Source organism: Myotis myotis, unplaced genomic scaffold (genome assembly GCF_014108235.1).
Source record: "Myotis myotis isolate mMyoMyo1 unplaced genomic scaffold, mMyoMyo1.p scaffold_m19_p_8, whole genome shotgun sequence".
Classification (NCBI taxonomy): Eukaryota; Metazoa; Chordata; class Mammalia; order Chiroptera; family Vespertilionidae; genus Myotis; species Myotis myotis.
Window position 1 is genome coordinate 50,343,159 of NW_023416390.1, and position 27,059 is coordinate 50,370,217.

General features: G+C 35.7%; 1 protein-coding gene across 1 annotated transcript in view; it reads left to right on the forward strand.

Moving 5' to 3' along the window:
• SCN9A (sodium voltage-gated channel alpha subunit 9) overlaps window positions 1-27,059 on the forward strand; it is a 132,301-nt gene that overhangs the window by 47,649 nt on the left and 57,593 nt on the right. Inside the window, exons 2-11 of the mRNA XM_036320434.1 lie at window positions 11,008-11,314; window positions 13,238-13,356; window positions 13,937-14,026; window positions 14,611-14,739; window positions 16,946-17,037; window positions 18,016-18,219; window positions 20,040-20,103; window positions 21,906-22,047; window positions 24,073-24,279; window positions 25,875-26,159. Coding sequence (XP_036176327.1) covers window positions 11,057-11,314; window positions 13,238-13,356; window positions 13,937-14,026; window positions 14,611-14,739; window positions 16,946-17,037; window positions 18,016-18,219; window positions 20,040-20,103; window positions 21,906-22,047; window positions 24,073-24,279; window positions 25,875-26,159 — 1,590 coding nt within the window. The 5' untranslated portion in view covers window positions 11,008-11,056. The remainder of the gene's footprint in view (window positions 1-11,007; window positions 11,315-13,237; window positions 13,357-13,936; window positions 14,027-14,610; window positions 14,740-16,945; window positions 17,038-18,015; window positions 18,220-20,039; window positions 20,104-21,905; window positions 22,048-24,072; window positions 24,280-25,874; window positions 26,160-27,059) is intronic.

A 27,059-nucleotide genomic window follows, 5' to 3' on the forward strand; every position in this document is an offset into this window, starting at 1 on the left:
TCTTCTTTTTAAATTCCACATTTACCCTTCTTTATCTTTCAAGAAGTACAATATTCTTATAGAAAAAAAAATGTTGGGAAGCATGAGACTTGGTAGGAAAGTTTGTAAGGAGGACATTCTGATAAAAGGGAAGTGTGTGGAAGGCCCCCCCCCCCGTTTATCAGCATTCCGACTTAGGGGAGACATAAGAGAGTGTCGAAGGCAGAGCCCCTAATTAATCCTTGACCTTTCTAAACAAGTCTGTGCATATGCAGACCCCCAGGTGTTTACTGGAATCCTTACGCTTAATCCCTAGATGCCCTTGCCTCGAGTACAATAAAGGCCTAACGAGGCAGGCTATCGATGCTGCCTGGCTGCTATCAGCCAGGTTGTCCCTTAGCCCTCTCTTTCACAGTGAAACAGTGTTGGAGTAATCTGTTCATCTGTCATTGAGGGTTTGCTGATCAGCCCCGGCAAAAAAAAAAAAAAAAAAATATATATATATATATATATATATATATATATATATATATATATACATACACACACACACACACATACATACACACACATACACATACACACACTAAATATAAAGTCCAATGAATTCTTCCAAATTATACAAACCATGCAACCAGGGCTGGAATAAAAACACAGAACTCCCTCACTCTAGAATAATATTTTTACTTCCTGTAATCTGGATGTCAGGGATCGGTAACTATGAAATCAAGCAGCAGGTCTACTTTGTTCCAACAAAATTGCAAGCTAAGGATGCACTGCTCTCTAGGATTTTATAATCTAATTCTGGCAATCAGTTAAGTGAAGCTATGGATTTATGGACTGTAGTTTAAAGGGACAGGGATAAATGTACCTCCCCACCTTGTCAGGGAAAGCTTCATACTGATGAGGCATGAGGAAGCACTAGGAGTTACCAGGCTCGGGGGGGTTGGGGAAAGTTACCCTGCTTCAAACTAGCTTTCTCGTGGAAGGGACTAGATAAAGCCGTAAGGAAGATAGGCAATTATTTTATAAATAACGTTTGGCTGTTAATCTTTGACTGTTTACTTCTGATGCCATTTTAAGAAACTATATAAAGTTAAAAGCAAATTGTGAAAAAAGAGGATTGTTTGTAGATTTATAAAAGCTTCTTTCTGCCTACTTAAGTGTAAAAGTTTTGGTTAACTTTTAAATTTCAGGTAACAAATATTATATGGGCATTACCTAAATATCTCAATATAATGGATTATCACCGTTGCTTTTAGTGAATGGTAAAGGGAAAGATAAAGCATCAGAAGTAGAACAATTGGCTATTTGAAAATTTGTGCAGTCTCCAAGTGTAATAAACTGATGATCCTCAGGAAGTGTCAGAGCCAGCAATATGTATTTTATTTTGATCAAAATAGGACAGATACCAAGACAGCAAATTAAAACATTGGTCGGGGGTTTTAAAGACCTTTTATTGCATATTAAATGCAATGCCAAGCAGAATTTGGATAACTGAAGTTGGGAATCCTCTGTTATCTGAGGTTCCCAGCTCTAAGACTCACGAGGATGCTATTTAATCAAGGTGCAGGATTTCCAAACAGTAGCAAATGTCAGTATGATTAAATCTTAATAACTTAAGACTTAAGATCTCCTCATGTTTAATTTAGTACTGCTGTGTAGCCATGAAATCTGTCTTCCAGAAAAGCACATGGTAACTGTGGTTACCTTGATAAAGGATAATGATCAAGACAATCAGTCTCCTATGCCCCCCCCAAAAAAAATAAAAAAAAAAAATCATACTAGGCAGGCCCTATTTGGTAATTGCTCCAAGGAGCTCTCAAAAGTCAGATGAACAAATATCTAAGCTTGCCCAGAACAGCCCCACTTTATGTCTGTTGTCTTGATGTCCAATGTGATGTAACATTTATTTTTTACATAAAACTCTTGGTTCATAACATGATCGCTGTGGTCATTCTGCCAAGGATGGAACCAAATATGCAAGTGTATTCCTTACACTCAGGGAAGATCCAGTTGCTTTCCTCCAGGGATGTTCTTAGGTGTTGAAATATCAGTAAAATGGAAATCTATTGAGAGCCCTTTTAACCACAATTCAGAGAGCAGATAAGACTGGACTCAAATCTGGTTTAATAATTAGTTTTTCCTATATTCACCAGACTCCATTTTCAAGCAGTTTTCACTTTCTTATCTAAATAGTAAGTAGAGGTACTGGATGATACAGTGCACTGCCTCTTGTCTTTGAATGTTTCAGCTTTATTGCCTTGCTGTTGACATACAGGATTTATATGATCTTGATATTCCCCTAACATACTGAGGCTGGGTGTAGTGTAGGAAGGGCTCACACACTCCCTTTGATGCCAAGATGTAGAGCAGAACTTCCCGACTCATATACAAGTATTTTAGGTCTCATGGAAGAAAGCTTAGATCATCACAGTTCATACCGGAAGTAAACATTGCCTCTCATCTTTCATGATGATGTCTTTCTCTTTTATCATGGGATTTTAGATTTTATGAATAGGAAGGGGGTGAAGGAGATGCCACTGATCATAGGAGAAGATTTTAAAATGCTATGGTGGCAAAAAGAGGTCTTTGTAGTGTTAAGCAATGGTTAAGTGTTTCCCGTGGGGCTCTCTGTTGCCTTAGTTTGTCGATATTATCAGGTGTTCAGATGTCAGCGAAATGAGAATTGCTGAGGCAAATAGGTTGCTTTCATCTCATTATTACCCCACAGTTCCTAAAGTAACACAGAAACCAAAAGAGAGATTTTTGTAGCGTAACACCATTATTCAGACATATAAAATGAAGCCTTAATTTAACAACTTAAAATATATTTAGTATGTGTAACACTACCAACTGAGTTAAATTACCCTTATTCTAAAACAAAATACATATAATCCCTTACAGACATATTTTCTAGCCTACTTAATCATAATGACTCTCACGTATAATTCGGGCTCAGACATTGTGACTCCATTCTAGTGCTATGTTTATAAGTTGTAAGCTCATTCCTTACCCAAGAAGGCACATTTGTAGAAAGTTATCATCCCAAACATAGGATAGAGCATTGGCCGGTTGACTGAAGGGTCCCAGGTTCGATTCCGGTGAGGGGCACATGCCCGGGTTGCGGGCTTGATCCCCAGTGGGGGGGGGGGGGGGGTCATGCAAGAGGCAGCCAATCAATGATTCTCTCTCATCATTGATGTTTCTATCTCTCTCTCCCTCTTCCTTTCTCTCTGAAATCAATAAAAATATATTTTTTAAAAAGTAGTTAGAATTATAGGTCTATTATCACTTACTAGTAGTTACATTATAGATAATGGCAAAGTATTTATTTGATAAAATCAAATTTACTGAGACATTGTTAATTTTATATAACAGTGTACTTCTACATCTGTGATTTATTTCTTTAAATAATATTTTTCATCTTGGAATAGTTTTAGATTTATGGGAAATTTATGCAGATGGGACAGAGTTCCCATGTATTCCATACTCAGGTTCCCCTATTATTAATAATTTACATTAATATGGTGCATTTTCCCCAAATAATGAAACCATACTGATAAATGTTATTATTAATTATTGTCTTTAGTCACCTTTTCTTAGTTTTTCCCTACTGTCCTTTTTCTTTTTCTAGATTCCATCCAAAATACCATATTATATTTCACCATCCTGTCTCCTTGGGTATCTCTAGGCTCTGGTAGTTTCTCAGATCTTTCTTATTTTTGATGATCTTAACCATTTGAAGGTATACTGGTCAGGTTTTTGTAGAAAGTCCCTGTCTTAGGATTTTTCTGATATTTTTCTCATTATTAGATCTCAGTTGTGAATTTGGGAGAGGAAAACTATATGTACAAGTACCATTCTCATCATATCATATCATATCAAGGGGATATATTAATAACATGAGTTATCACTGATGATGCTAGGTATAAATTATTTTAAAATGCTTTTTTTAAATGCTCATGTATTGATTCCATTGTGGCTTGAGAATGCTTTAAAAATGAATGGTGTTCCAGCCAAAACCAGTATCTGTGGAAAATAGCATTATCTGTTTCCAGAGCAGTGACATTTTCAAAGCAATTTTTCAATTTTCAACAGTGAGCACCAATAAAATGTTCAATTGTACTTATTTTTACATTTGTCCACTATCTTAAGTAATTTAGATCTGACCTAATTTGATTTAGATTTTGGCAGACATTCAAAATGACTTATTGGACCAATTTTAATTTTGTAAAAATAGAATTTAAGTTAGCTACAGGTAAGGGACTTGATGGTGAAATATAAAACAGAGCCATAGATTATTATAGAGTTATGAACAAATAATTACTCTCCTGCTTCTTGAAATAATGAAATATTATATCTTAATCCTTTTAATCACAGTTGAAAAAACAAGAAATTCAAAGATTTCTTGCTTTTTACAAGAAATGTTAAAAATTGTCAAATGAAAGCTTCCTCAAAGACATTTTATGAAAAAATATTTTAAGGGAATAATTCAATTTTTGAAAATATAAATTTCATATGTAATACAACATATGCTGATAATAATCATTACAAAAGCACAGTTCTTATTATAAAATTATATGGACATAATACACACATATCCTACTTGAACCATACAGAGTTGACACTCTGACACTAATAAATTAATTTGGAGCTGCATTTTGGAGTTGCAGTATTAGGAACTAGTTGTCTAAGTATCTCTTAGGATGAGATTAGGTGGGTGAAATAATTATGAGAACAAAAAAGTATTTTTTTTGTGTGTGCAATATTGTGATCTCACTCTAAAGAAGATGCCATCATAATACTATTAATAAGAAGTGGAAATGTAATAATATGTTTTTCAAAATCACAAATTAAACATAAATAAACATTTATTTATTAAGTATATTAAAATTAGGTCAAATCAGTTTAAGTGCTTTTCAAATACACTTGTTGAATAAAAAAAAGCATGACATTTTCCTTGTAAAAATTTAAAAAATAAAGAACAATATTAATAAAAATTAATAGGATTAATCCATAATCCCTCAGATGGGAATAAGCTTCATTACACATATTCTACATTTAATTTCAGATTTACTGTATATACATTTTTAAAATTGAAATTAATATACAAGTATATTTGTGTGCGTGTAACTTGCATTCCATTAATTATCCATTATAACTTTTTTTAGAATTCACTTAATAGTCATTGAAAGCACTTTTTAGAGGCTACTAAATTGCTCAGTTTTTCATTTTATGCTCATTTTTTATTTAATGAAACCCCAAATATTAGACTTTTGGATTGATTACAATTTTTCAATATTTTAAAAACATTGTAGTAAACATCTCATAAATGTTGAAGGACATCTGATATTATTGCTTTTGAATAAATTCCTCGAAGGGAAATTATTTGGCAATATAAATGAATCAACATAGCTAAGGTTTTTTATAAGTATTATGAAATTACACTAAAATAGTTTGTACACATTATTTATTCCCATCATCCAGATAGGGGGTAGTGATTTTTCCTATACCCTCCAAACTAGAGAATGATGACAGAATCTGTTCAGGGCCTCTTCAACTTCCTTTCCAAAGGCTCTCATATTAGGCAAGTGCTTAGGGCCTTCCTTTAGGTTAGCCTGATCAGGAAAAGATCTCCCATGCATAGTACCACCGACATCCATCACCCCAACCCCCACTGTTTGTACCTACTTCAGTGATTCAAAAACTGTATATTGAGGGTGTGAGTGAACAGAGAGGGGAAGAAAAGGAGGGGGAAAGATAATAGGAACACTGAAGAGTGGGACTGGTGTTTGGACATTTGAGTTCATGACGTCTACTTACCTGAGTTTCTGTCAAATAATTTTTGAAAGAAGTGACACTCTCCACTTGAATGCAAGATCTATATATAAAAATACCAATTCTTTATCCATCTTTTCTCCAGGAGATTAAGCCTGTGAACATTGAAGGTCTGTTGAGGCGGATAATCCCTCCTACTCTCCTTTGTGATTTCCAAAGTGTTGAAAATCTTCTAAGCCCAAGCTTGGGTCTGGCTTCTCTCACAGGGTTTTCAGGGTTCATTCATGTTTTAATATGTATCCATACTTCCTTTCTTTTTATTGTCAAATAATATTCCATTGTGTGAATACACCACATTTTCTTTACCCATTTATCAGTTGATGGACATTTGAGTTGTTTCCAGTCTTTTGGCCATTGTGAATAATGCTTTTATGAAATGCCCAAGAGGCAACTGCACTCACTGCCTTATTTTTCAGGTGGATGTGCAGTTTCTAAAAGGCTGCTGACTTCTGGAATCAAGTTACCTGGTTTGCGACCAAAGTTTTATAAACCGTCCCAAGCTTAGCCTTTGAGTGCTAGAACTAAACTTTAACTTCTCTTGAGTTAATACTAAACCAAAAGCAATTCCATATTATGTTGAGTCTGTAGACTCAGGTGTTTGATACTGAGTATGTACATTTGTTTCAATTTTAATAAACTTTTTTCCTCTTCTCTAGAAAATTTTCACATATTTTATGATTTCACTTTTAGCATGTTTTCGTAAGTTTTATTGAGGTGGTGTCCATACCATTAAAAGCACCCTTTAAAGTATACATTCAGTGGTTTTTAGTATATTTACAGACTTGTGCAGCCACTGTCGTTATCTAATTTTAGAACATTTTTATCACCTCCCAAAACAAACCCTATTCCCATGAACCACTAACCTAATAACTATTAATAGTTACTCTCCATCACCCCTACCAACCAGCCGCTGGCAAATAATAATCTACTTTTTGTCTCAGAGGCTATTCCTACTCTGGAGATTTCAAACAAATGGAATCATACAGTATGTGGCTTCTTGGGTCTGGCTTCTCTCACAGGGTTTTCAGGGTTCATTCATGTTTTAATATGTATCCATACTTCCTTTCTTTTTATTGTCAAATAATATTCCATTGTGTGAATACACCACATTTTCTTTACCCATTTATCAGGTGATGGACATTTGAGTTGTTTCCAGTCTTTTGGCCATTGTGAATAATGCTTTTATGAACATTCATGTACAAGTTTTTTGTGAGGCCATATGTTTTCAGTTCTCTTGAGCACATACTTAAATCAGAGGAACTCACCTCTTCCTGTTACCACTCTTTCTTGACACGCGCCTGTATCTCTGTCTGTTTCTGCACCAGGATATACTGTATAGTATATAAAAAAGTGGGAGTTATTTTGGCTATATTCTCCTTTACCACAGAGAAACCAGGTTTGTCTTTGCTGTATGATTTGGTGTCATTGGTGTCCCTTTTTAGAATCTAAGTTCCTTCAAGACAAAAACTGTATTTTCTCTTTACTCTCACAGTTCTAAATATCTTATATGATTACATGCCCAGATTAAGTATTTGGTAAAAACATTGCAACTGAAGGTGGGTTAGCAAATTTAAAAAGAAATGTGATTCCCTGACCGGTTTGGCTCAGTGGATGGAGCGTCGGCCTGCGGACTGAAGGGTCCCAGGTTCGATTCCGGTCAAGGGCATGTACCTTGGTTGTGGGCACATCCCTAGTACAGGGTGTGCAGGAGGCAGCTGATTGATGTTTCTGTCTCATCGATGCTTCTAACTTTCTATCCCTCTCCCTTCTTCTCTGTAAAAAATTAATAAAGTATATTTTTAAAAAAGAAAAAGAAAAAGAAATGTGATGATACATACCAAGGCAAGAGGCAGACTCAATTGTGTGATAAACCATAAAAGGGGCTTTTTTTTTCCAGAAAGGCAAATCAGCTTTATAAAGTTTAAAGTAGATCATTACATTACAAAATGATTACTTTTTTAACTGGTTATTTTTAAATTGATTTACCACATCTTTTTAAAATGCATACATTTCTGGTAAAGAACTTATATTGATATATTGTGCTCAAGTAACTAAGGGAAAAATAACCTATTTTTTTCTAAATATAAGTGAAATCTATTTTGTTTGTTATGGGAACAGGAGAAACTTTGAAAATAATAATTCATTTCTGCTTCTAAAACCTATTTTACAAAATCCTTTGTAATGTTGTTACTACTGTGATCCCCTTACTTTTTATATTAATATCGGAAAATGAAACAGCAGACTATGGCTCCTCTTCATTCACCCTCCCTCTGAGTGTGATGATGTCACTTAATGCACAACCTTTCAAGCTGTTCACAGCGGGTGGCATGCTGGAAGTTAGTGTGTCCCAACTCTCAGGCAACCCTAGTGCCAAAAAGAAAGTAAGAATTTTCACTTTCGAATGCAGGAGTTATGAAGGTATCTTGACTCATTGAAATAATGAGTTTGTTATTTTTTAAATAACTTATTTTATGCTATTTATTTGGAAAATTCCAAAATAATAATATATAGAAAAGTGAATATTCTATATTTTTTCTGTAGTTTTTGTAATGTTTTGTATTCATATATAGGTTAATTAAGGAAGTCATGGTTTGAATGTATATCTTAGTGGTATTTTTATTCTTTTAATTGAATCACAAACGTTTCCCAAGTTTCTCTTCTTTGTGCTTTCCAAAACATTTCCCCAAATTGTTTTTAATTCAAAACAGAAATGTATTTTTTTATTTGTGAAGGGATATGTATATATTTTAAAAGAAATAAATGTGTAAAATAGAATAAAACAGTCTTCACCACCTCATTCCCGAAGAGAGAAGCAGCAGTTGTGAGCTTGTTATGAGAAGAGGGTCAGAGAGGCAAGAGGAGAACCTGGGAGTGGTGCTCTGAGAAGCATTCTATAGAGTCTTTTAAATGAGGAGAGTTGAGTTGAAATGGACTAAAAGTGAAAACATATGAAAAATAAAGGAAATTCATTGTTTTTCATTAAGTTGTCACTTTTTTACTTGAAAAGCAGTGAAGTGTTAAGTTCAAATTTTAAAATAAAGGTGGCTAGGAAGCATGGAAAATGTGTAATAGTCACTTAATAAATGCTGACTTAACATGCTAATAATTCTGTGAACATCGTGTTTTATAGTTGAAACTGAAAAGTGGTTTATTAATAATAATATTGATTGCTATTATTATTTTTTTAATTAAATCTTTATTGTTCAGATTATTACATTTTTTAAAATTAAATCTTTATTGTTCAGATTATTACATTTGTTCCTCTTTTTTCCCCCCCATAACTCCCCTCCTCCCAGTTCCCGCCCCACCCTCCGCCCTCACTCCCCACCCACTGTCCTCATCCATAGGTGCACGATTTTTGTCCAGTCTCTTCCCGCATCTCCCACACCCCTTTCCCCCCCAAGAATAGTCAGTCCATTCTTTTTCTATGTCCCTGATTCTATTATAATCACCAGTTCATTCTGTTCATCAGATTATTTATTCACTTGATTCTTAGATTCACTTGTTGATAGATGCATATTTGTTGTTCATAATTTGTATCTTTACTTTTTTCTTCCTCTTCCTCTTCTTAAAGGATACCTTTCAGCATTTCATATAATCCTGGTTTGGTGGTGATGAACTCCTTTAGCTTTTCCTTATCTGTGAAGCTCTTTATCTGACCTTCAATTCTGAATGATAGCTTTGCTGGATAAAGTAATCTTGGTTGTAGGTTCTTGGCATTCATCACTTTGAATATTTCTTGCCACTCCCTTCTGGCCTGCAAAGTTTCTGTTGAGAAATCAGCTGACAGTCGTATGGGTATCCCCTTGTAGGTAACTGAGTTTCTTTCTCTTGCTGCTTTTAAGATTCTCTCTTTATCTTTTGCTCTTGGCATTTTAATTATGATGTGTCTTGGTGTGGTCCTCTTTGGATTCCTTTTGTTTGGGGTTCTCCACGCTTCTTGGACCTGTAAGTCCATTTCTTTCACCAGGTGCGGGAAGTTTTCTGTCATTATTTCTTCAAATAGGTTTTCAATATCTTGCTCTCTCTCATCTTCTGGCACTCCTATAATTCTGATGTTGGTACGCTTGAAGCTGTCCCAGAGGCTCCTTACACTATCCTCGCATTTTTGGATTCTTTTTTCATTTTGCTTTTCCGGTTGGGTGTTTTTTGCTTCCTCGCATTTCAAATCATTGACTTGATTCTTGCGCTCCTCTGGTCTGCTGTCGGGAGTCTGTATAATATTCGTTATTTCAGTCCGTGTATGCTTAATTTCTAGTTGGTTCCCCAATATAACATCGAGGGTCTCATTAGTTTTCTTGTAGATCTCATTAAGTTTATCGGCGGCTTCTAAACAGTTCTTGAGAGACCTTAAAAGTGTGGTTCTGAACTCTATATCTTCCATTGACAATTTTGTCCTGTTTCTTTGTCTCCGCATTTTGTTATGCTTCCTTGGTGCACCCCCTAGTGGTCTTTGTGCGCAGTCTTATAGTTAAACCTTGATTGTTGTAGCTAATACCAGGGAGTGTTTGACCTCCAGGCCAAGTGGCTATGAGAATCAGCTGTGTCTGCAGTGAGAGAACTTCTGTCCTCTAGGGAGGTGCTAATCTAGCCTTTGCCTGAGGCTATCTGGCAAATGCCTCTGTGCAGGGCTTGGGCAGGGCGGGTTGCACAGGATCAACAGGGTGGGCCGGAGAGAGCAGTTATGGCGGCTCTCAGTCCCGTCCCCAGGGGCTCTGCCTCTCCGAGTCCCAGCACCCGCTGCAAACCTCGGAGAGAAAGCTGCACTCGCTCTGACCGAAGCCAGACAGTCCCGCTTCTCCTGTTTGAGTCTGGGTCCCTAAAGACTCGCCGGTATCTGGAGCTCAGAGTCTGCGACTCCCTCCCAATTGAAAATGCCAACCGCCAGCCCGCTCCGCGCACTCCGCACCTCAGAACTTGACTTCAGCACTGCGCCTCCTCTGAGTGTCCGTATGCGTTTCTCTTTCCTCCTAGTTGTAGGACTTCCACTCAGCCAGCGTTCCTGTGGTTCTGGGTGATGTCTGTTCCGTTTTTTGGTTTCACTTTTGAAGTAGTTGTTCAAGGCAGCAAACTCCTGCGTTAACCTGTGCCGCCATCGTGGTTCTCCCTGATTGCTATTATTATTATTTTGATGTGCCATCCTTGGTTGGTAAACACTTAAGGCTTTATTTTTCAATTTCCACTTAGGCCTCTTATGAAGGAGCTGGAGGGGAAATAAAATATACAGGATGAAAAGATGGCAATGTTGCCTCCCCCAGGACCTCAGAGCTTTGTCTACTTCACAAAACAGTCTCTTGCCCTCATTGAACAACGTATTGCTGAAAGTAAAACAAAGGAACCCAAAGAAGAAAAGAAAGACGATCATGAAGAAGGCCCGAAGCCAAGCACTGACTTGGAAGCTGGCAAGCAGCTGCCCTTCATCTACGGGGACATCCCTCCAGGCATGGTGTCGGAGCCGCTGGAGGACCTGGACCCCTACTATGCAGACAAAAAGGTGAGTTTCCTGGGACTGCAGGGTGCGGTCTCTGCCTCATACTGTACAGAAAGTTAGTTTAAATTGGAGTGGAATTTAGGGAAGACCCACATCATGACTAAAATATTCAAGTAAATACATATGTAGGATATTCAGAATATCTACTTTTTCTAATTCTTTATTGAAACTGGTTCTATCATGCCCTTTTGATTTCCTTAATCTTTTTAAAGTGTTCAGTATATTGTTCTTCCTTTTTGGACATGCCTTAAACGCATACCAGTAGGAACAAAGCAAGTGTCAACTGACAAATCATGGAGATGTGTCCAAAGTGCATTTTGTGGAGGTGACAGCTGACTCCCTGGGAAGATATAAGATCGCTCAATTAATAATGAAGTTTGGAGAGCTGCTTCCTTTACAGGGTTGGAGAGAAGGAGGAGTCTGAGATGGACAGGGAGGGAAGGCATAAATCATAAAAGTTTCCATTGTTCCAAGAAGAAGGCAAAAGAGCATCTCATAAAATTACCCAGAAAGTTGAGGAGAGAAAGGCTATTGCAGTGAGAAGGACGAGAAGTCTCCCGGATAATTCTCACAGACATAGGACCCTTTTCCCTCTTTGCTCTCATACTCCTCCATTTGTATTTCTCTGTATGATTCCTGTCACATCTTGTCTTTAATATATTAGAGTTATCTTGTTCCTGTTGCCTTTCTAGAAAGCTCCTTGAATGCAAAACTCATGCCTCACTTACGTTTAAACTCTTCATTGCCTCATACTATAGTTGCTCACTACATAATTGTAGAAAATAATGGATGAGTGAATTTTAAGCATGGTATATTGAAATTTAAGAAAGCAGTACTCCTACTCAAGCACTAGGTATTAATTTTAAACTAATTTTCAATGTAAAAGTGAACTTTATGTTAAGTTATGTTTAGACATAAAAGTAGTACAGTGAAAGAGACCTGGAATATAAAAGGGCATCCAAAATGAATAGATTCAGATTCATTTTCTTGAGAAGAGTGTCACATGCAATTAAAAAGCAAGATATTCAAACTTATGTCCCCAATGTAGAAAAATATTGACTACCAGAAGCCCACTCATAAATTCGTATAAAATGCAGATTAAGTAACAACAATAAAAAGACCCAGTCAACGTGTTCTAGTGAACACAATTTGCTTGCCAGTGCAGAAATGTAAGACAGGGATTTGAACTTGGACTTTCTGATTTTCAATCCAAAAACAGTAGGTTGTTTTAGTGTTTTGGTATTGTTGCTATTTACTTGTTTGGGTTTTAAATGTTTTAAGAATGTTTAGTTCTATTTGTATCATTTTAAAAAATTACCATGGGTAGTAGCAAGCACTGTAACTTGTGTCCTTTTATTTTAGCTGTTATTAGTATTACATCTAAAAATAGGAAAATTGATCTGTGTACTAGGATTATTCCAACTCTAATATTTGTGAAAATATTTTTTGAAGGAATTTATATTTTGGAGCACTTTCTGGTAACCATAGCAATAGCCAACAAGGATTAAAAGTGTCACGGTGTTATGGTAAAAATCAGGGATAGATAGTTTTTAATTGGTTTGCTTACAATGCAGTATATTGAATGAAGGAAGTTGTATTTTAAACTAATTCCAATGGGCACAACTTACTGTCACTGATGTGGGCATTGAAGGGATATAAAAAAGAAAAAACACTGTATTTTGGGTGCTCTAAGTAACACATGCTCATAAATACTTCACTTCCTAACCTGCTGAGAAGTAATGGACTTGGAATTCATTGGCCAGCATGGTATACATAGTTGTTTCAATGGTAGTGGAACTGCATTGCTTGAGTCTGATGGCAGTGATTCTTTAATATGACACTACCACATAGAGAGGAAAATTGCTGAGATTAATGTACTAAATTTTGGATTCTCAATTTCATCCTGTTTTCTTTTTGATTCTGCAGACTTTCATAGTATTGAACAGAGGAAAAGCAATCTTCCGTTTCAATGCCACACCTGCTTTGTACATGATCTCTCCTTTCAGTCCTCTGAGAAGAATATCTATTAAGATTTTAGTACATTCATATCCTTTTAAAAATGCTTACTTGCAACGATTCTTTAAAATGTACTTTTTGCATCTTATTTAATATAGATTTTTAGTCCTTTCGTACCCGAAAAGACTTTTTTTAGTTTATCATTCCAATATAATGTGGTATAGGTCTCTGGGAAGATTGGAAGAATGTCAGTTTTAAAATTTAGGATACATTACTCTGACCTATTACTCTCATGTTCAAAGAGATTTTGCAAAGTCTATAAATTTATTAATAACTAGAGGCCCAGTGCATGGATTCATGCACCAGTGGGGTCCTCCGGCCTGGCCTGGGGGATTGGGCTGAGACCGGCAGTCCGACATCACCCAAGGGGTCCCAAAGTGTGAGAGGGCACTCTGCAAAGTTGCTGTCGCTCGGCAGCTCCTGCGTTGAGTGTCTGCCCTCTGGTGGTCAGTGCACATCATAGCTGCCAGCCAGTCAGCCAGTCAGCCGGTTGCTTAGGCTTTTATATGCATAGGTTATTTTCTAAGAAAAAGATTTCAACAGGTGTTATTATTAAATATTCAAGATTCTTGCCATGGTCATTCATCATATTCCTTGACTCTAAGCTACCTTGTTCGGCATGCTTATCATGTGCACTATTCTGACAAACTGCATATTTATGACCATGAGTAACCCTCCAGACTGGGCCAAGAACGTAGAGTAAGTGGGTATATGTACATTTTAATATGGTCTTAGTAGTATCATTATTATCCTTTCCTTTTCCTACCAGAAGTTATTCCATCTATAAAAATTGTGGTGTTTATCTCCCCATGTTATATAGTTTCTTTTCTTTCTATTATTATTATTTTTCTTATGGTGTTAACCTGACAGCAGTAGAATAGAATATTTAGAAAAGAATAATTAGATGATACAGTCTTTTCCAGAAGAATGAATGTCTGAGACACCCTGCCTGTTGTTAGACATGTTATATATTTCTTATCCTTGGCTGTATTTCTGATAGGATCAACATAGGAACTTTCAAGGCATATCTAAACCTATGTTCTTAGTAATTTTCAGTTCTTCTACTTTCTAGGAGAGTTTCCGATATAGACATCTTAAGGTGTGTTTTTTTTTAAAGACCTTGACTATTAGTTTATTTTAATGGTTAGAGTGGGTCCATAAGCCAACAGCCACACTGCAGTAGATGCCTTCCTTTGGTTAATCAGGAAAAAAATAAATTATAAAGATTCACCTAGTGCTGTATTCTTTTCATATTTAATATCCAAATGGATTCTTGTGTCTAGGTACACTTTTACTGGAATATATACTTTTGAATCACTTATAAAAATCCTTGCAAGAGGCTTCTGTATAGGAGAATTCACTTTCCTTCGTGACCCATGGAACTGGCTGGATTTTATCGTCATTGTTTTTGCGTAAGTACTACATTCAGTTTTTCAAATGGCAAATTTGTGAAAATCACAGACAGCACAGTATTTCAGTAAGAACAATGCTTACATTTAAATAAAACTGTATAAAAGCTAGTTATTTGTTGGCAAATACTAACTTTTACAGGAAGATCATTTCTCACTCAAATGTGTATGACATCATTAAGATTGATCATCTCCCTCTGCACCCAGCATTTGGATGGATAGTTTATGTGGTGCCAATTAGGTTCACACATTTTCCAAGTTCTTAAACACAAATAAAACTTGTTTTAATCACAGAAAAAAATAGGTCTTTAATTATAAGTATGGTGCCCTTTTTATTAATATAAACTGTTCAAGTGCTAATAAATATATTAAAATATAGAAGTCTCTCTCTATATAAAGGGCTAATATGCTAAGTGTTCTTCCCTCCATCCTGATAATGACATCACATAGCAACGCACAGCTTCCTCTCCCTAGGGATGACTAGCCTCCTTGCAGTTTCTTCATCCCAGGAGCATGACTTGCTTTATAGCCAGGTGGAAACACTCTACGCTTTAACCAAATGTCTGTGAAGCATTTTCCATTCCTCATCTCATTTGATCCTCACAGAAGTCCTGGAGTAGGTAGATAGGAGACTCGGTGGAGTCCTACTTTCTTTTCACTAGCCAGAAAACAGAGATTTAGAAAGTTTAGAAACTTGGCCCTACTGAAAAGAAGTAAGAAATGGTGGACCTTAAAAGTGACTTCAGGTTTTCTTACTGCACAGAATATAGTCAAACACTGCTGCAGTTAAATATTTTACCCTTTGTTCTCCCTGCGTGATCTACAATAATAATCTGCTTGATGTTGATATTTACTGCTGTGTTGCTGACAATTACCTAAAAGAGAAGTTGGAGTGCTTCACTGGGCTGGAGAAAGTTTAGCTAAATCAGAAAGCAGGTCTAATTAAGCAAATTTGTTCTATATCTATAAAAGGCTAAGTTGACTCGCGCATGTGTGATACATATAAAGCTCTCACTGGCACCAATCGCATGCATGTGTTTCGACCTGTCATTGTCTATCGTGAATTTACTTGACACTTCTATTATAGAGAAAGGGCAAATAGCGATATTAAAATATTTCTTCTAATTAATTTCCTTTCAATGTGTATGAATTCATGCACCAGGCCACTAGTATATTTTATAAGGGCGGTCACTGCATATTAAACCTAACATTAATGCATCGGATATGTATTACACATGCATCCCCAGTTTATTTTCAAGGGGAAAAATATTAACATATAATTGTAATTTATTTACATGGTTACTTTCTTCCAAAATATGTCAGAAACATTTTAAAAGAATTTTTTAATCTCAAACCTAGATAGAATATTTTTGTCTCTATCATTTTGATGTAAAAGTAGTGGATGTTCATTGAAAGAACTTAGACAAAACTGAAGGGTCTTTTTAGATTTCTGGTCTCTGGTTCCCTCACCCCCTGTCCCACCTCCATGTCATCAGGCTCCCTCCTTTCATGATCACACATGACTGCAGTTGTACCTACCACTTGCGGATGAGACAACATTGTGTCACACAAGGCTGCCACTTCTCAGGGCAGTCTCCTTTACTGTAGAAATAGACTACACAGACCATAAAATTTACTCCTTTAAAGTATGAAATTCAGTGTTCTTAGTATGTTCAGAAAGTTGTGCAACCACTACCACTCTCTAATTTCACAATATTTTCATCACCCCCCAAAAGCAGTCACTTCCATTCACCCCCTTCCCCCAGCTACTGGAAGGCTCTCATCTATGTTTCATCTCTATGGATTTGTCTACTGTAGTCTTTTCACATGAATGGAACCATATAGCATGTGGCCTTTTGTGTCTGGCTTCTTTCACTTAGCATACAGTTTCCCAGGTTTGCCACTGATATTTTAGAAGATTATTAAATATCTATAGTACCATAATGTTGAGATCTAATAACTAAAGCATGTAATTGTTTATTTAGGCATTTAAGTGTATGAAACCATTTTAATAATATATTTATATTTTGCTCACATCAAATATGTCAATTAAAATCTATTTAAATTTAATTAGGTATGATAGGAAAGAAAAGGGTTGCAGAAGTATATCTTTAAGACTTTCCAAATGTAGGAAATACCTTGACTAAAGGCACAGGTAAGTATCATAGACTCTATCTAAATTCTGAATAACTCTGATTTAATTCTACAGGTATTTAACAGAATTTGTAAACCTAGGCAATGTTTCAGCTCTTCGAACTTTCAGAGTGTTGAGAGCTTTGAAAACTATTTCTGTAATCCCAGGTAAGAAGTGATTGGTGTGAAGCATTAGGCCACTCATAACTCCAACTATTTGGGAGTTGTTCTTTGTGTTTGTGCGTGTGTTGTCACTGTGTTTGTGTATAAACTCCCTATTGCAGATATGTGACAGAGTTTGTGGACCTGGGCAATGTCTCAGCGTTGAGAACATTCAGAGTTCTCCGAGCATTGAAAACAATTTCAGTCATTCCAGGTGAGAGTTAAACACTGGGGCTGACTTTGATCATTTGGAGAAAAGACAAGAAAGACTTTCTCTTATGAAAATTTAATGAATCTAATTTTTTATGTTTTTCAGAATCCTTATAAAAGTCAGCCTTTGTGTTTAATCAATTGCATGGGTCTTAGAGGATGAAGATGGCCATTTGGCTCACATCTCAACTTGAAATTTTCCCTCCTGTCTTATCAGTTCATTTTCCATTTGACTGATTCAGGAATGAAAATTTCAATTTGTTTACATTGCTTTTCATAGAGTTAAGAAAAGAGAGAGAATATCAGCATGAAGGTATTGCATGACATATTTCTTTTATCTTTCCTCAACAAACCATTTCTTAACTGAAAATTAGTAAGTTGTCACTATGCATTGCAAGTCAGCCTCTTTGTTTTAGTACTAGTATATAGAGAAATGGTTTGTGTGACAAGAATTTACTGACTTGACACTTTTAAAAAATTATTTTTTACAAGTGAGTGTGGATATGGTTTGAGCAACCAAATCTTTTACTTTGACAATTTGGTTATTCGTTGGAAATGTTTTACAGTTTTTAATCATTTGCAATAATATATGGAAACAATATGTAAAAACCAGCAAATCCACCTTTTTGACCTCGTGGGCTTTTTTTGAGTTAGGCTATTTAAGGTCACTGGCCTGACAAAATGCATGCGTTTCCAGGAAAGCTGTGTTTGTTTCTCATTCAAAAACTTTATTTCATTTTGAATACCTTTTTTTTTTACGCCCTCTGCATTCAGGCCTGAAGACCATCGTGGGGGCCCTGATCCAGTCTGTGAAGAAGCTCTCAGACGTCATGATCCTGACAGTGTTCTGTCTGAGCGTGTTTGCGCTGATCGGCCTGCAGCTCTTCATGGGCAGCCTGAAGCACAAATGTCTGCGGGCTTCCCTTGAGAGTAATGAATCAAGCATGTTGGACAACCTTGATGAAGAGCTCTACAGAGGTACGACTGTCCCTACAGTGGTTCAGAGGTTGAAATAAAGCTAAAAGCACTGATTTCTTTGAAGGTTAAATGTTGCTTTCATTTTAATTATTTCAAAATTATTCAAATATGTAGAAAGTTGCTACAGTGTGAATTTGGATCATTTTATATTTTTAATAACTCTCCCTGGTTCAGAGCTTTCTAGCAGTCCTGGTATTGGAAGCATGAGATACTTTCATAATTCTCAATTTCTGTTAGATAAAAAAGAATAAATTTGCTCTAGAGAAATCAATTTAGCTATGAATTAATACTATTAATTATTACATTTCATCCATAAGATATATTTTTATGTATTTAATTTTATTGTATAATCTTTACCTATGTTTATTTTATAGTGTAATTTATTATATGAGAATATAATTATGTTTTACATGTATATAACTATAATAGCATGATATTCTTATATTAGTTATAATGATACATCAATTACTACATATTAAGATGAGTGTCTTGATATATTTCTAAAGAGTCCCATACAGCAAAACAGTTTTATAACCAATGATGGGTTTTACAGTTCTTTCTAATGGCTTCTTCAATCTCATTAATGCATCACATCAAAGTTTAATTTATTAGAGCTAGTTCTAAAGGTACCATATCAGATGATCTATACACATGATCTCAGAAGTCTGCTAAATGAACAAGTATATTTTAGAGTATGTTACAGAAAGCACGAACTCTATGTCTTCTAAACAATGAATCCCTAACAGTTTTTTTCACCGGAACTGTTGATAAGTTTGGGTGAGAATGAGATCTAGCAAGGTTGTGCTTTCTGACACTTGCAGTGTGTCTGTATGATGTGGCCTGCAGGAACGCATAAGCCTTAAAGGTCATTAGACCCAGAGTGGGCTGTAAGTCAAGAAACCTTTCAAATGTGTGTGCCTGTGATGGAAGGAGATCAGGGAGTAAGGTCAAGATTCTCCTTGGATAATAAAGAATTCTATGCATCATTTTTTTACTTTACTTGTCCACTCACTGGGGAAGATAAAAGCAAATAAAACCTAGCTAATATATTTAAATACTGTAAATAAAACAAAAAAGATATAATCTAAAACAAGAAAACTGAAGGTTTTCAAATAAAATATACATTTTTTTACTGACTCTTGATGAAGAATTTAGCATATTTTTCTTTTTATCTTTATTTTTTCAATTTCTAATTTTTGTTAATATGATCTTACATTTTATTTCCAATTTCCAAAGAATTTTATTCCTCAATTCATATGCCATAAAAGTAATATATCTTATGGTAAATTATTTGCATTCACCTTCTCTTTTGTGAATCAGTGTACAACTTTTATTTAAACACCTTTTTTTTTACTAGTCCTTTTACTCTTATTCTTGGTTCCATTACTGAGTTTGGAATTTGAATGATTTTTTTTAAACCTTCTGAAATGGTCTCAAGCAATTCTGTTTTTGTTTGCTTTTGTTTTCATAAAAAGTAGAAAAAGTCCTTGAATTTTGTAGTGTGTCTTTATATTGCCTTTACACATGAGGGACAACTAAGCCAACAATAAAATATTATTCCATAATCATTTGCCTCAGTTCTGTACATTATTCTTGTTTTTCTTCTGAAATATTGGCTTAGAGAGATGTTTATTATCATGTTTATTACCGTTCATTGCCTGGCCCATAAGAGCTTATCAATAAATATTTGAGGGAGACTATATAAGAAATAAATAAATAAATGCATGTTGCCTAAATGTGTGTGAATGTCTATATTAACTAATTTACCTGCTGCAGCTTACACTCCATAATCTTCTACTGTTCAATTTCTTCCCACACAGATTATTTTTATTTCTTGGAGGGATCTAAAGATGCTCTCCTCTGTGGTAACAGCTCAGACTCAGGGTACGTAGTATTTGTTTTTAGTGTAAAGACTTAAAAAAAGAAAAGGAAAAACATACTCATTCGGATTGCTGATAAGAACCTTTGATTCATATTGTTTTTATGTATTTCATGGCATCATTTAATTCCTCCTGCCCCCACAGTGAGTTCAGACTTTATAAGGTTCATAGTTACTGCGTACCTTTGAACGTAAGACTTGGAGATAGTGTTTAAATGAAAACAAGATATACATCATATAAGCCTTAAGACAGTAGAAAAAAAAGATTCCCATAAACCCTACCAAACGTTGGTGGGTTACTTTTCAGCTTTGCTTCTTGCTGAAGAAAATCAAATGTTCTTTCCACCCTCAAATTCTACTCATTCTCCGGTCAAGTGTGACTGGTAGGTGACTGAATGCAACAACATTTGGGGGCACTCTAAAAAAGAAGGATCTCATGGACTTGGGTAGAGACATTTTAAGAATCTCATATTAATGCAAACATCTGCCTTGCTGTTTCTCCTGCACACCAGTTTTATCTCTGCTGCAGCGTTTTGTACTTGCCCTCCTTCCGCTCAGATAGATATCCCTTCACCAGGCCGTGCATGCACTGGGAACATAAAAGTAAAGATGATAAGGTGGCAGCTCCCAAAGACACCTCCGAACACTGTTTATTTGGCATCGTGCATACCAATCCACCAATTTGAGGAAGGAAAAGAGTCTTAAGGCTACAAATATTACACAGTTGCTATGCTTTGACTATTCTTTGCATATATATACATACATACATATATATGTATATATATATGTATGTATATATATGTGTGTGTGTGTATATATACATATATACATATATACATATACATATATATACATATACATATATACATATATACATATATATACTCTACAATAATATATATATATATTAGAAGCCCAGTGCACAAAATTGTGTGGCCCTGTCCACCGGTGCGGCCTGGCTGCACTTGCAGCCCTGCCCACTTGCGCTGGTCTTTGGTCATTACAGCGTTAGGGCCATAGGCCCTTTATAATATAGATAATATGTTATATTATCTATATAATATATACAGTATATATTATATATATAATATATATTATTGTTTTCAGAGAGAGGAAGGGAGAGGGAGAGAAGGATAGAAACATCAAAGTAGAGAGAGAATCATTGATTGGCTGCCTCCTGTATGCCCCCTATTGGGTTTCAAGCCTGCAACCTGGGCATGTGCCCTGACCTGGAATTGAACAGTAACCTCCTGGTTCATGGGTGAATGCTTACCCACCCAGCTATACCAGCCAAGCTGCTTTGACTATTCTTGATTGTGATTCACTCCAAGAATAATAAAGATGGGGGTGAGGGGAGACACAGTTTTGTTAGAGGCCTATATCAATCTTTATAAATACAATAACTATTATATGACATCTGGTGTATGTTTCCAAGTTTTAATGGTGATGATGATGATATAATAGCAGCTACTGTTTATGTGCAGGAACTAGGCTAGGTAATATGCATACATTATCTTCTTTAAACTTAACAATCTTAACCATTTGAAATAGGTGTTATCTTGTTTTCACAGAAAGAGGGCGCTGGCCTTAAAAAATTTAAGTAATTTGACAAATTTACCAACTAGTAAATAGTAGGGGTAGGATTCTAACCCAGTTCCTCCTAACTCCAAAAAATCTGTTCTTAATCATTATTCAATATTGACACCCCCCCCCCCCATAAAGGAACCTTGAGTTTCCCACTTTTCTGTAGGATTGTTTAGCTTGTATCCTGAAGCCACTCTGACTTGTTATTCCTTTTCTCATGTAGTCAGTGTCCAGAAGGGTACATCTGTGTGAAAGGAGGCAGAAACCCAGACTACGGCTACACGAGCTTTGACACTTTCGGTTGGGCCTTCTTAGCCTTGTTTAGGCTAATGACCCAGGACTACTGGGAAAACCTTTACCAACAGGTGAGTGCCAAGAGAAATTTTCATTGCATTCATTGCATAATCTGATGTATTGCTCTTGCCTGCTTTAAATATGTGATGTCTTATTCAATTTAGAGTGGAGAAAACTCTATTGTCTTGTTATTAAAGTTAAACATTTTCTGCTTCCAACACTAGTAAATGGATAGTTCTTGAATGAAAAATTACTTCATTATCTTTCCTGGACTTATTTGATCTCTAAATCTTTTCCCCCCTTTGCAAATGTAGAATCTCATAATCTTCTAAGTAAATAGCAAGAAATATATTGTAATATTCTCTCCTACCTCTCTTGAACAAACTATGCTTTCCTCATGTGCCTTTCTGCTTCCAGTGCCCTAAAAGCCAGGCTGGCCTATGCTCACCATGCTTTATTTTTGAACTCCCATATACAATTGTTATGGACTGAATTGCATGCCTCCAAATCCATATGTTGAAATCCTAACTCCCAGTACCTTAGAATGACTATATTTGGAGCTAGAGCCTATAAAGAGGTAACTGAGTTAAAATTAGTCTATTAGGGTGCATCATAATCCAATCTCACCGGTGGTCTCATGAGAAAAGAAGATTCAGACATGAGCAAGAGAGACACCAGAGATACACACACGGAGAGAACATGCCATGTGAGAATTCAGTGAGGAGGTGGCCATCTGCAAGGCAAGGAAAGAGGCCCCAGGAGATACGTACATGCCAACACTTTCATATTGAACTTCCAGCCTTCAGGTTGTGAGAAACACATTTCTGTTGTTTAAGCTACCCAGTCTGCAGCATTTTGTTATGGCAGCGCTAGAAAATTAACACAAGAGTAAAAGACTCAATTCACTTCTCTAAATTCTCCTCTTCCAATTCAGTTGCTCCTTGCTCTAGACCTGCACGCCCTTTGCACATTCTTCAGTTTAAAGCATCCACCTCTTGTTCTGTAATTGTTAATTCACATGGTCATCTCCCCTAACTTCAATGTGACCCTCTTGGGCCTGTGGGCTCTATCTTATCCCCCAAGAGGAAAGAGACCAAAAATGATGATTCTGTATTATAGATAATAGCCAACACTTTTCTCAATTTGCCACATATTCTTCTTTTGGCCTGTTTCATGTTTATTTAATTTCTGCGAATATTATAAATGAATATAGAAAGGAAATGCAAACATACAGGAAAAAAGGAATATAAATGACTTTTAAGTATGCAAAAAGATATTCACCTTTTCTGCAAGTTAAATATGGCATAAATTTTTTTACCTGTCAGAATGACAAAGATCAAAATGTAGATCAAAAGAGAAATACTGTCTGGCTGAGATATGTAGAGGAAGACATTCCTGGGAACCACTGGAGAGTAACATGGGAATTTCTATGAAAATTTAAGTGAATATACCTATTGAGCTAATAATTATACTACATACTAAGAATTTACCCAAGACAAAACAACAGTAACTGATAGAAAAAGGATTTGAGTAACTAGGCATCAGAGATAGGAGAGACTTGTTTTTCGTTTAATATCTGTACCATTGGAATTATTTTTACCATTTATTTTATTGTTAAATTTTTAGTAAATGTTAATTAAAAATAAGTATAAGATGAATAAATAAGTTCATATGATAGGATTATCTTTTCTGAACAAAATGCATCATTGCTAATATTTCTTGTTAAAGAAAAAATTTTAAAAATAAAAGGCACTATTTATCTAGTCCTATAATTTAAAAATGAGCAAAGCAGCTAGTTTTTTGAGTAATTTTTAGACTGGAGAAATTTTTTCAGGATTATTCTATTTAATAATAATCAAGAATTATATCTAAGTTTAGTACAAATTTAATTGATTGTTATATACTTTATAGTAAAAAGTATATATTTTCATACTGATTGTTTTCCATGAAGATATAATTTTATCCCTTTATAGTTTGATAACATGAGATTATGCAGAACTGCCCAATTTGCCCATGCTTAATATGCCATTCAAGCTGAAATCATTTACCAAAAATACTTTTTTGTTATTAAAATAATGATTTCCATTTTCCCCTAGACACTGCGTGCTGCTGGGAAAACATACATGATCTTCTTTGTTGTGGTGATTTTCCTGGGCTCCTTTTACCTAATAAACTTGATCCTGGCTGTGGTCGCCATGGCCTACGAAGAACAGAACCAGGCAAATATCGAAGAAGCCAGGCAGAAAGAGTTAGAATTTCAACAGATGTTAGATCGACTTAAAAAAGAGCAAGAAGAAGCGGAGGTATTGTTATTTGGTTTAAAATTCTTCCTAGAAGTAGAAGTGCAGAGGGAACGACAGAGGCCTTGTGGTCTGCCCCACCTTCCCCAGGGTGATTTCTGTAATAGATTCCTCTACAGAAACTGAAATCTTCATTCTAGTGTGGTCGAAGGAACCAGTTCCAGACTGAGTTACAATTGACGTCTGACCCAGTCCACTTTCCCCCATGATCAGCACAGAGAATGTTCTGTTTCTCCGAAACCTTTTACTCTGTGTTTCCTCAGTGCCTGTGGCATTATGCAAAGTCCTAAAACATGATGTATTTCCCCAGAAAAATTGTACAGACAGGTTTAGGAGAAATTATTTTAATGTTAATGTTAATGTTAACAGATATTCTATGGGTAGAAAGAAAAATGGGCACCAATTTTTGTTAATGTTGTAAAGATTTCTAAGATAAAAATGTGAGCTATTAAAAAATTATACGTATGATTGTGGCCACGTTGGGCTAAGTCACAAATTTTTAAGAATTTCTCCTTAATCCTCTCTCCAAATGAGTAATTTAGTGGGAAAGTTTGAGAAGGTTTATATTAAGAACTAAAATTTCAGATATTCTACAAGTCTTAACATTCATTTGATGGTTTGCCTAGTTAAATCTCTTCAAGGAATCTAACCTATTGGAGAGAGAGTAGTAACCTATAATGCAGAGAAACTTGATGCAGAAAAATGTTCAGTGCAGTATTTTAATAATAGTAACCATCAGAAAGCATTTACATTTTCAAAAATTAGAAAATGGTTAAGAGGATTATGATACTTTTGTACCTTAGAGTATTTTGGAACCATAGAACTATGTGTTTTAAGAATATTATGACAGGAAAAGGTGTTGTTATAACAATGTATTAAGTAGCAGAGTATAAAATTGAGTATAAGACATAAACATTTTAAAAATTATTTATATAAAGACTGGAAGAAATAGTAATACCAGTTATTTTGGGGATGTAGGATTATGAGTGGTTTTTATTCACAATATGTCTTCCAAAATTTTACAAGGAGTTTTTTCTATAAAAGTTATCACAGGAATTTCCTAGGACACTCCTAGGAGTTTCTTTCATTTTCTTGGGATATTATTCTATAATAATAATTAATAATTAATAATTATTTATTAATTAATTATTTAATAATTAATTATTAATTAATTTTAATTTTCAGATAACTTATTCTTCACTAAGCTATAAAGGGCCTGATTCTTTTGATAATATTGCATTAATTATCTGAACAAGATATGCAAATCATCTTATCACATGGTTTATGCTTTATGTCCCAGAATTGCCTAGTAAAACTTTCACATGTATTATTTAAAATTGCTTTACTCTAAATGTAGTAATAGTATGTAATAGTTTAATTCCAGAGCAGAACTGCGCTTTGTTATAGTGCAGGAGAAGCAATAAATACATACTTTGTAAGCTCTCTGACCATAGTGTAAAGAAAATAACATTTCTTCTCATACAAGGGACATGATTAATGCACAATATAATTAAATTCGTGGTAGAGAGGTCCCCCATCATCAGGTTTCCCCAACTTTGGAAGTGACTCACGGTATGTGTGACATCTGGATCCAACAGGCAATAGTGGAGGCAGTAGCTGGATATACAAGTAGAAGGAGAAGCCGGCTTATGGGCCTCTCTGAGAGTTCTTCTGAAACATCAAAACTGAGTTCTAAAAGCGCAAAAGAAAGAAGAAACAGAAGAAAGAAAAAAAATCAAAAGCTCTCCGGTGGGGAAGAAAAGGGAGATGATGAGAAATTGTCCAACTCGGATTCAGAAGAGAATATCAGGAGAAGAAGTTCCCACCTTGGTGTTGAAGGCCACAGGCGAGCCCGGGAAAAGAGATTGTCGACCCCTAATCAGGTACCACTGACATTATCAAATGCATGTCACCAGAGTTAGGATCAAGGAGCAGAAAGCTCTATTCTGAGGGAAGGGACCTCAGGAGAGGAGAGTGAGTGACCTCATTGGTATGTTTTTAAGTGGTTGCTGGTCATTTATGGGAAGAATATGGATGTACATAGTTTTCCTGTTAGTCTGTAAGGAGCTTATAGTTTTGGAATTGTCATATCTTCTCCAATAAACACATGTTCAACACAATATATTAGTGAGAACGGTTGTAGAAATGAAAAAAGTACACTATAGATTAACTTTTACATTTTTATTCGGTCTGTAATGCCTATATTGCTTATAAACTAACCTCAGACTAGAATTTGCTCTTTTCTTCCCCACTGTAGGTCACATATCACCCAAATATTAGTCACCTAAGCTGGAAAGACACTAACATCTAGTCCCATAGGCTGTATTTCTGCTCCTGTGGAATTTATCTTTCCCTTTTTTCTTTTTCCGCTGCAACCTCCATATTTCAGGTCTCTCTGCCTGCAAATCTCCAAGATAAACCATTGCATCAATTCTCTTTGACATTTTTATTTTCCATTGTCCAATGTCTCCAAATAATTTTTCTAAATCAAAGCGGTCCCTCTGCTGAAATCAAACAAAGAGGAAACTCCGTTGAGTACCTATGGCCTAGAGAACAGCACCCACATGTTGTTCAGCCTCATCTCCTACCTCTCTGTGCTGTACCTGCAGGTACACTGAGCCCACCGTGATTTCCACTCTCACTGCATGCCCTGTGCTTTATGCCTTTGTAACTTAGCACATGTAGTTTCTCTAAGTGGGATAATTTTCTTCCATGTTTTCCCTCTGGCATAGTGCTACCTCTTCTCCACCCATTAGTTAGTTGCCACCTATTCCCCAAGTTTC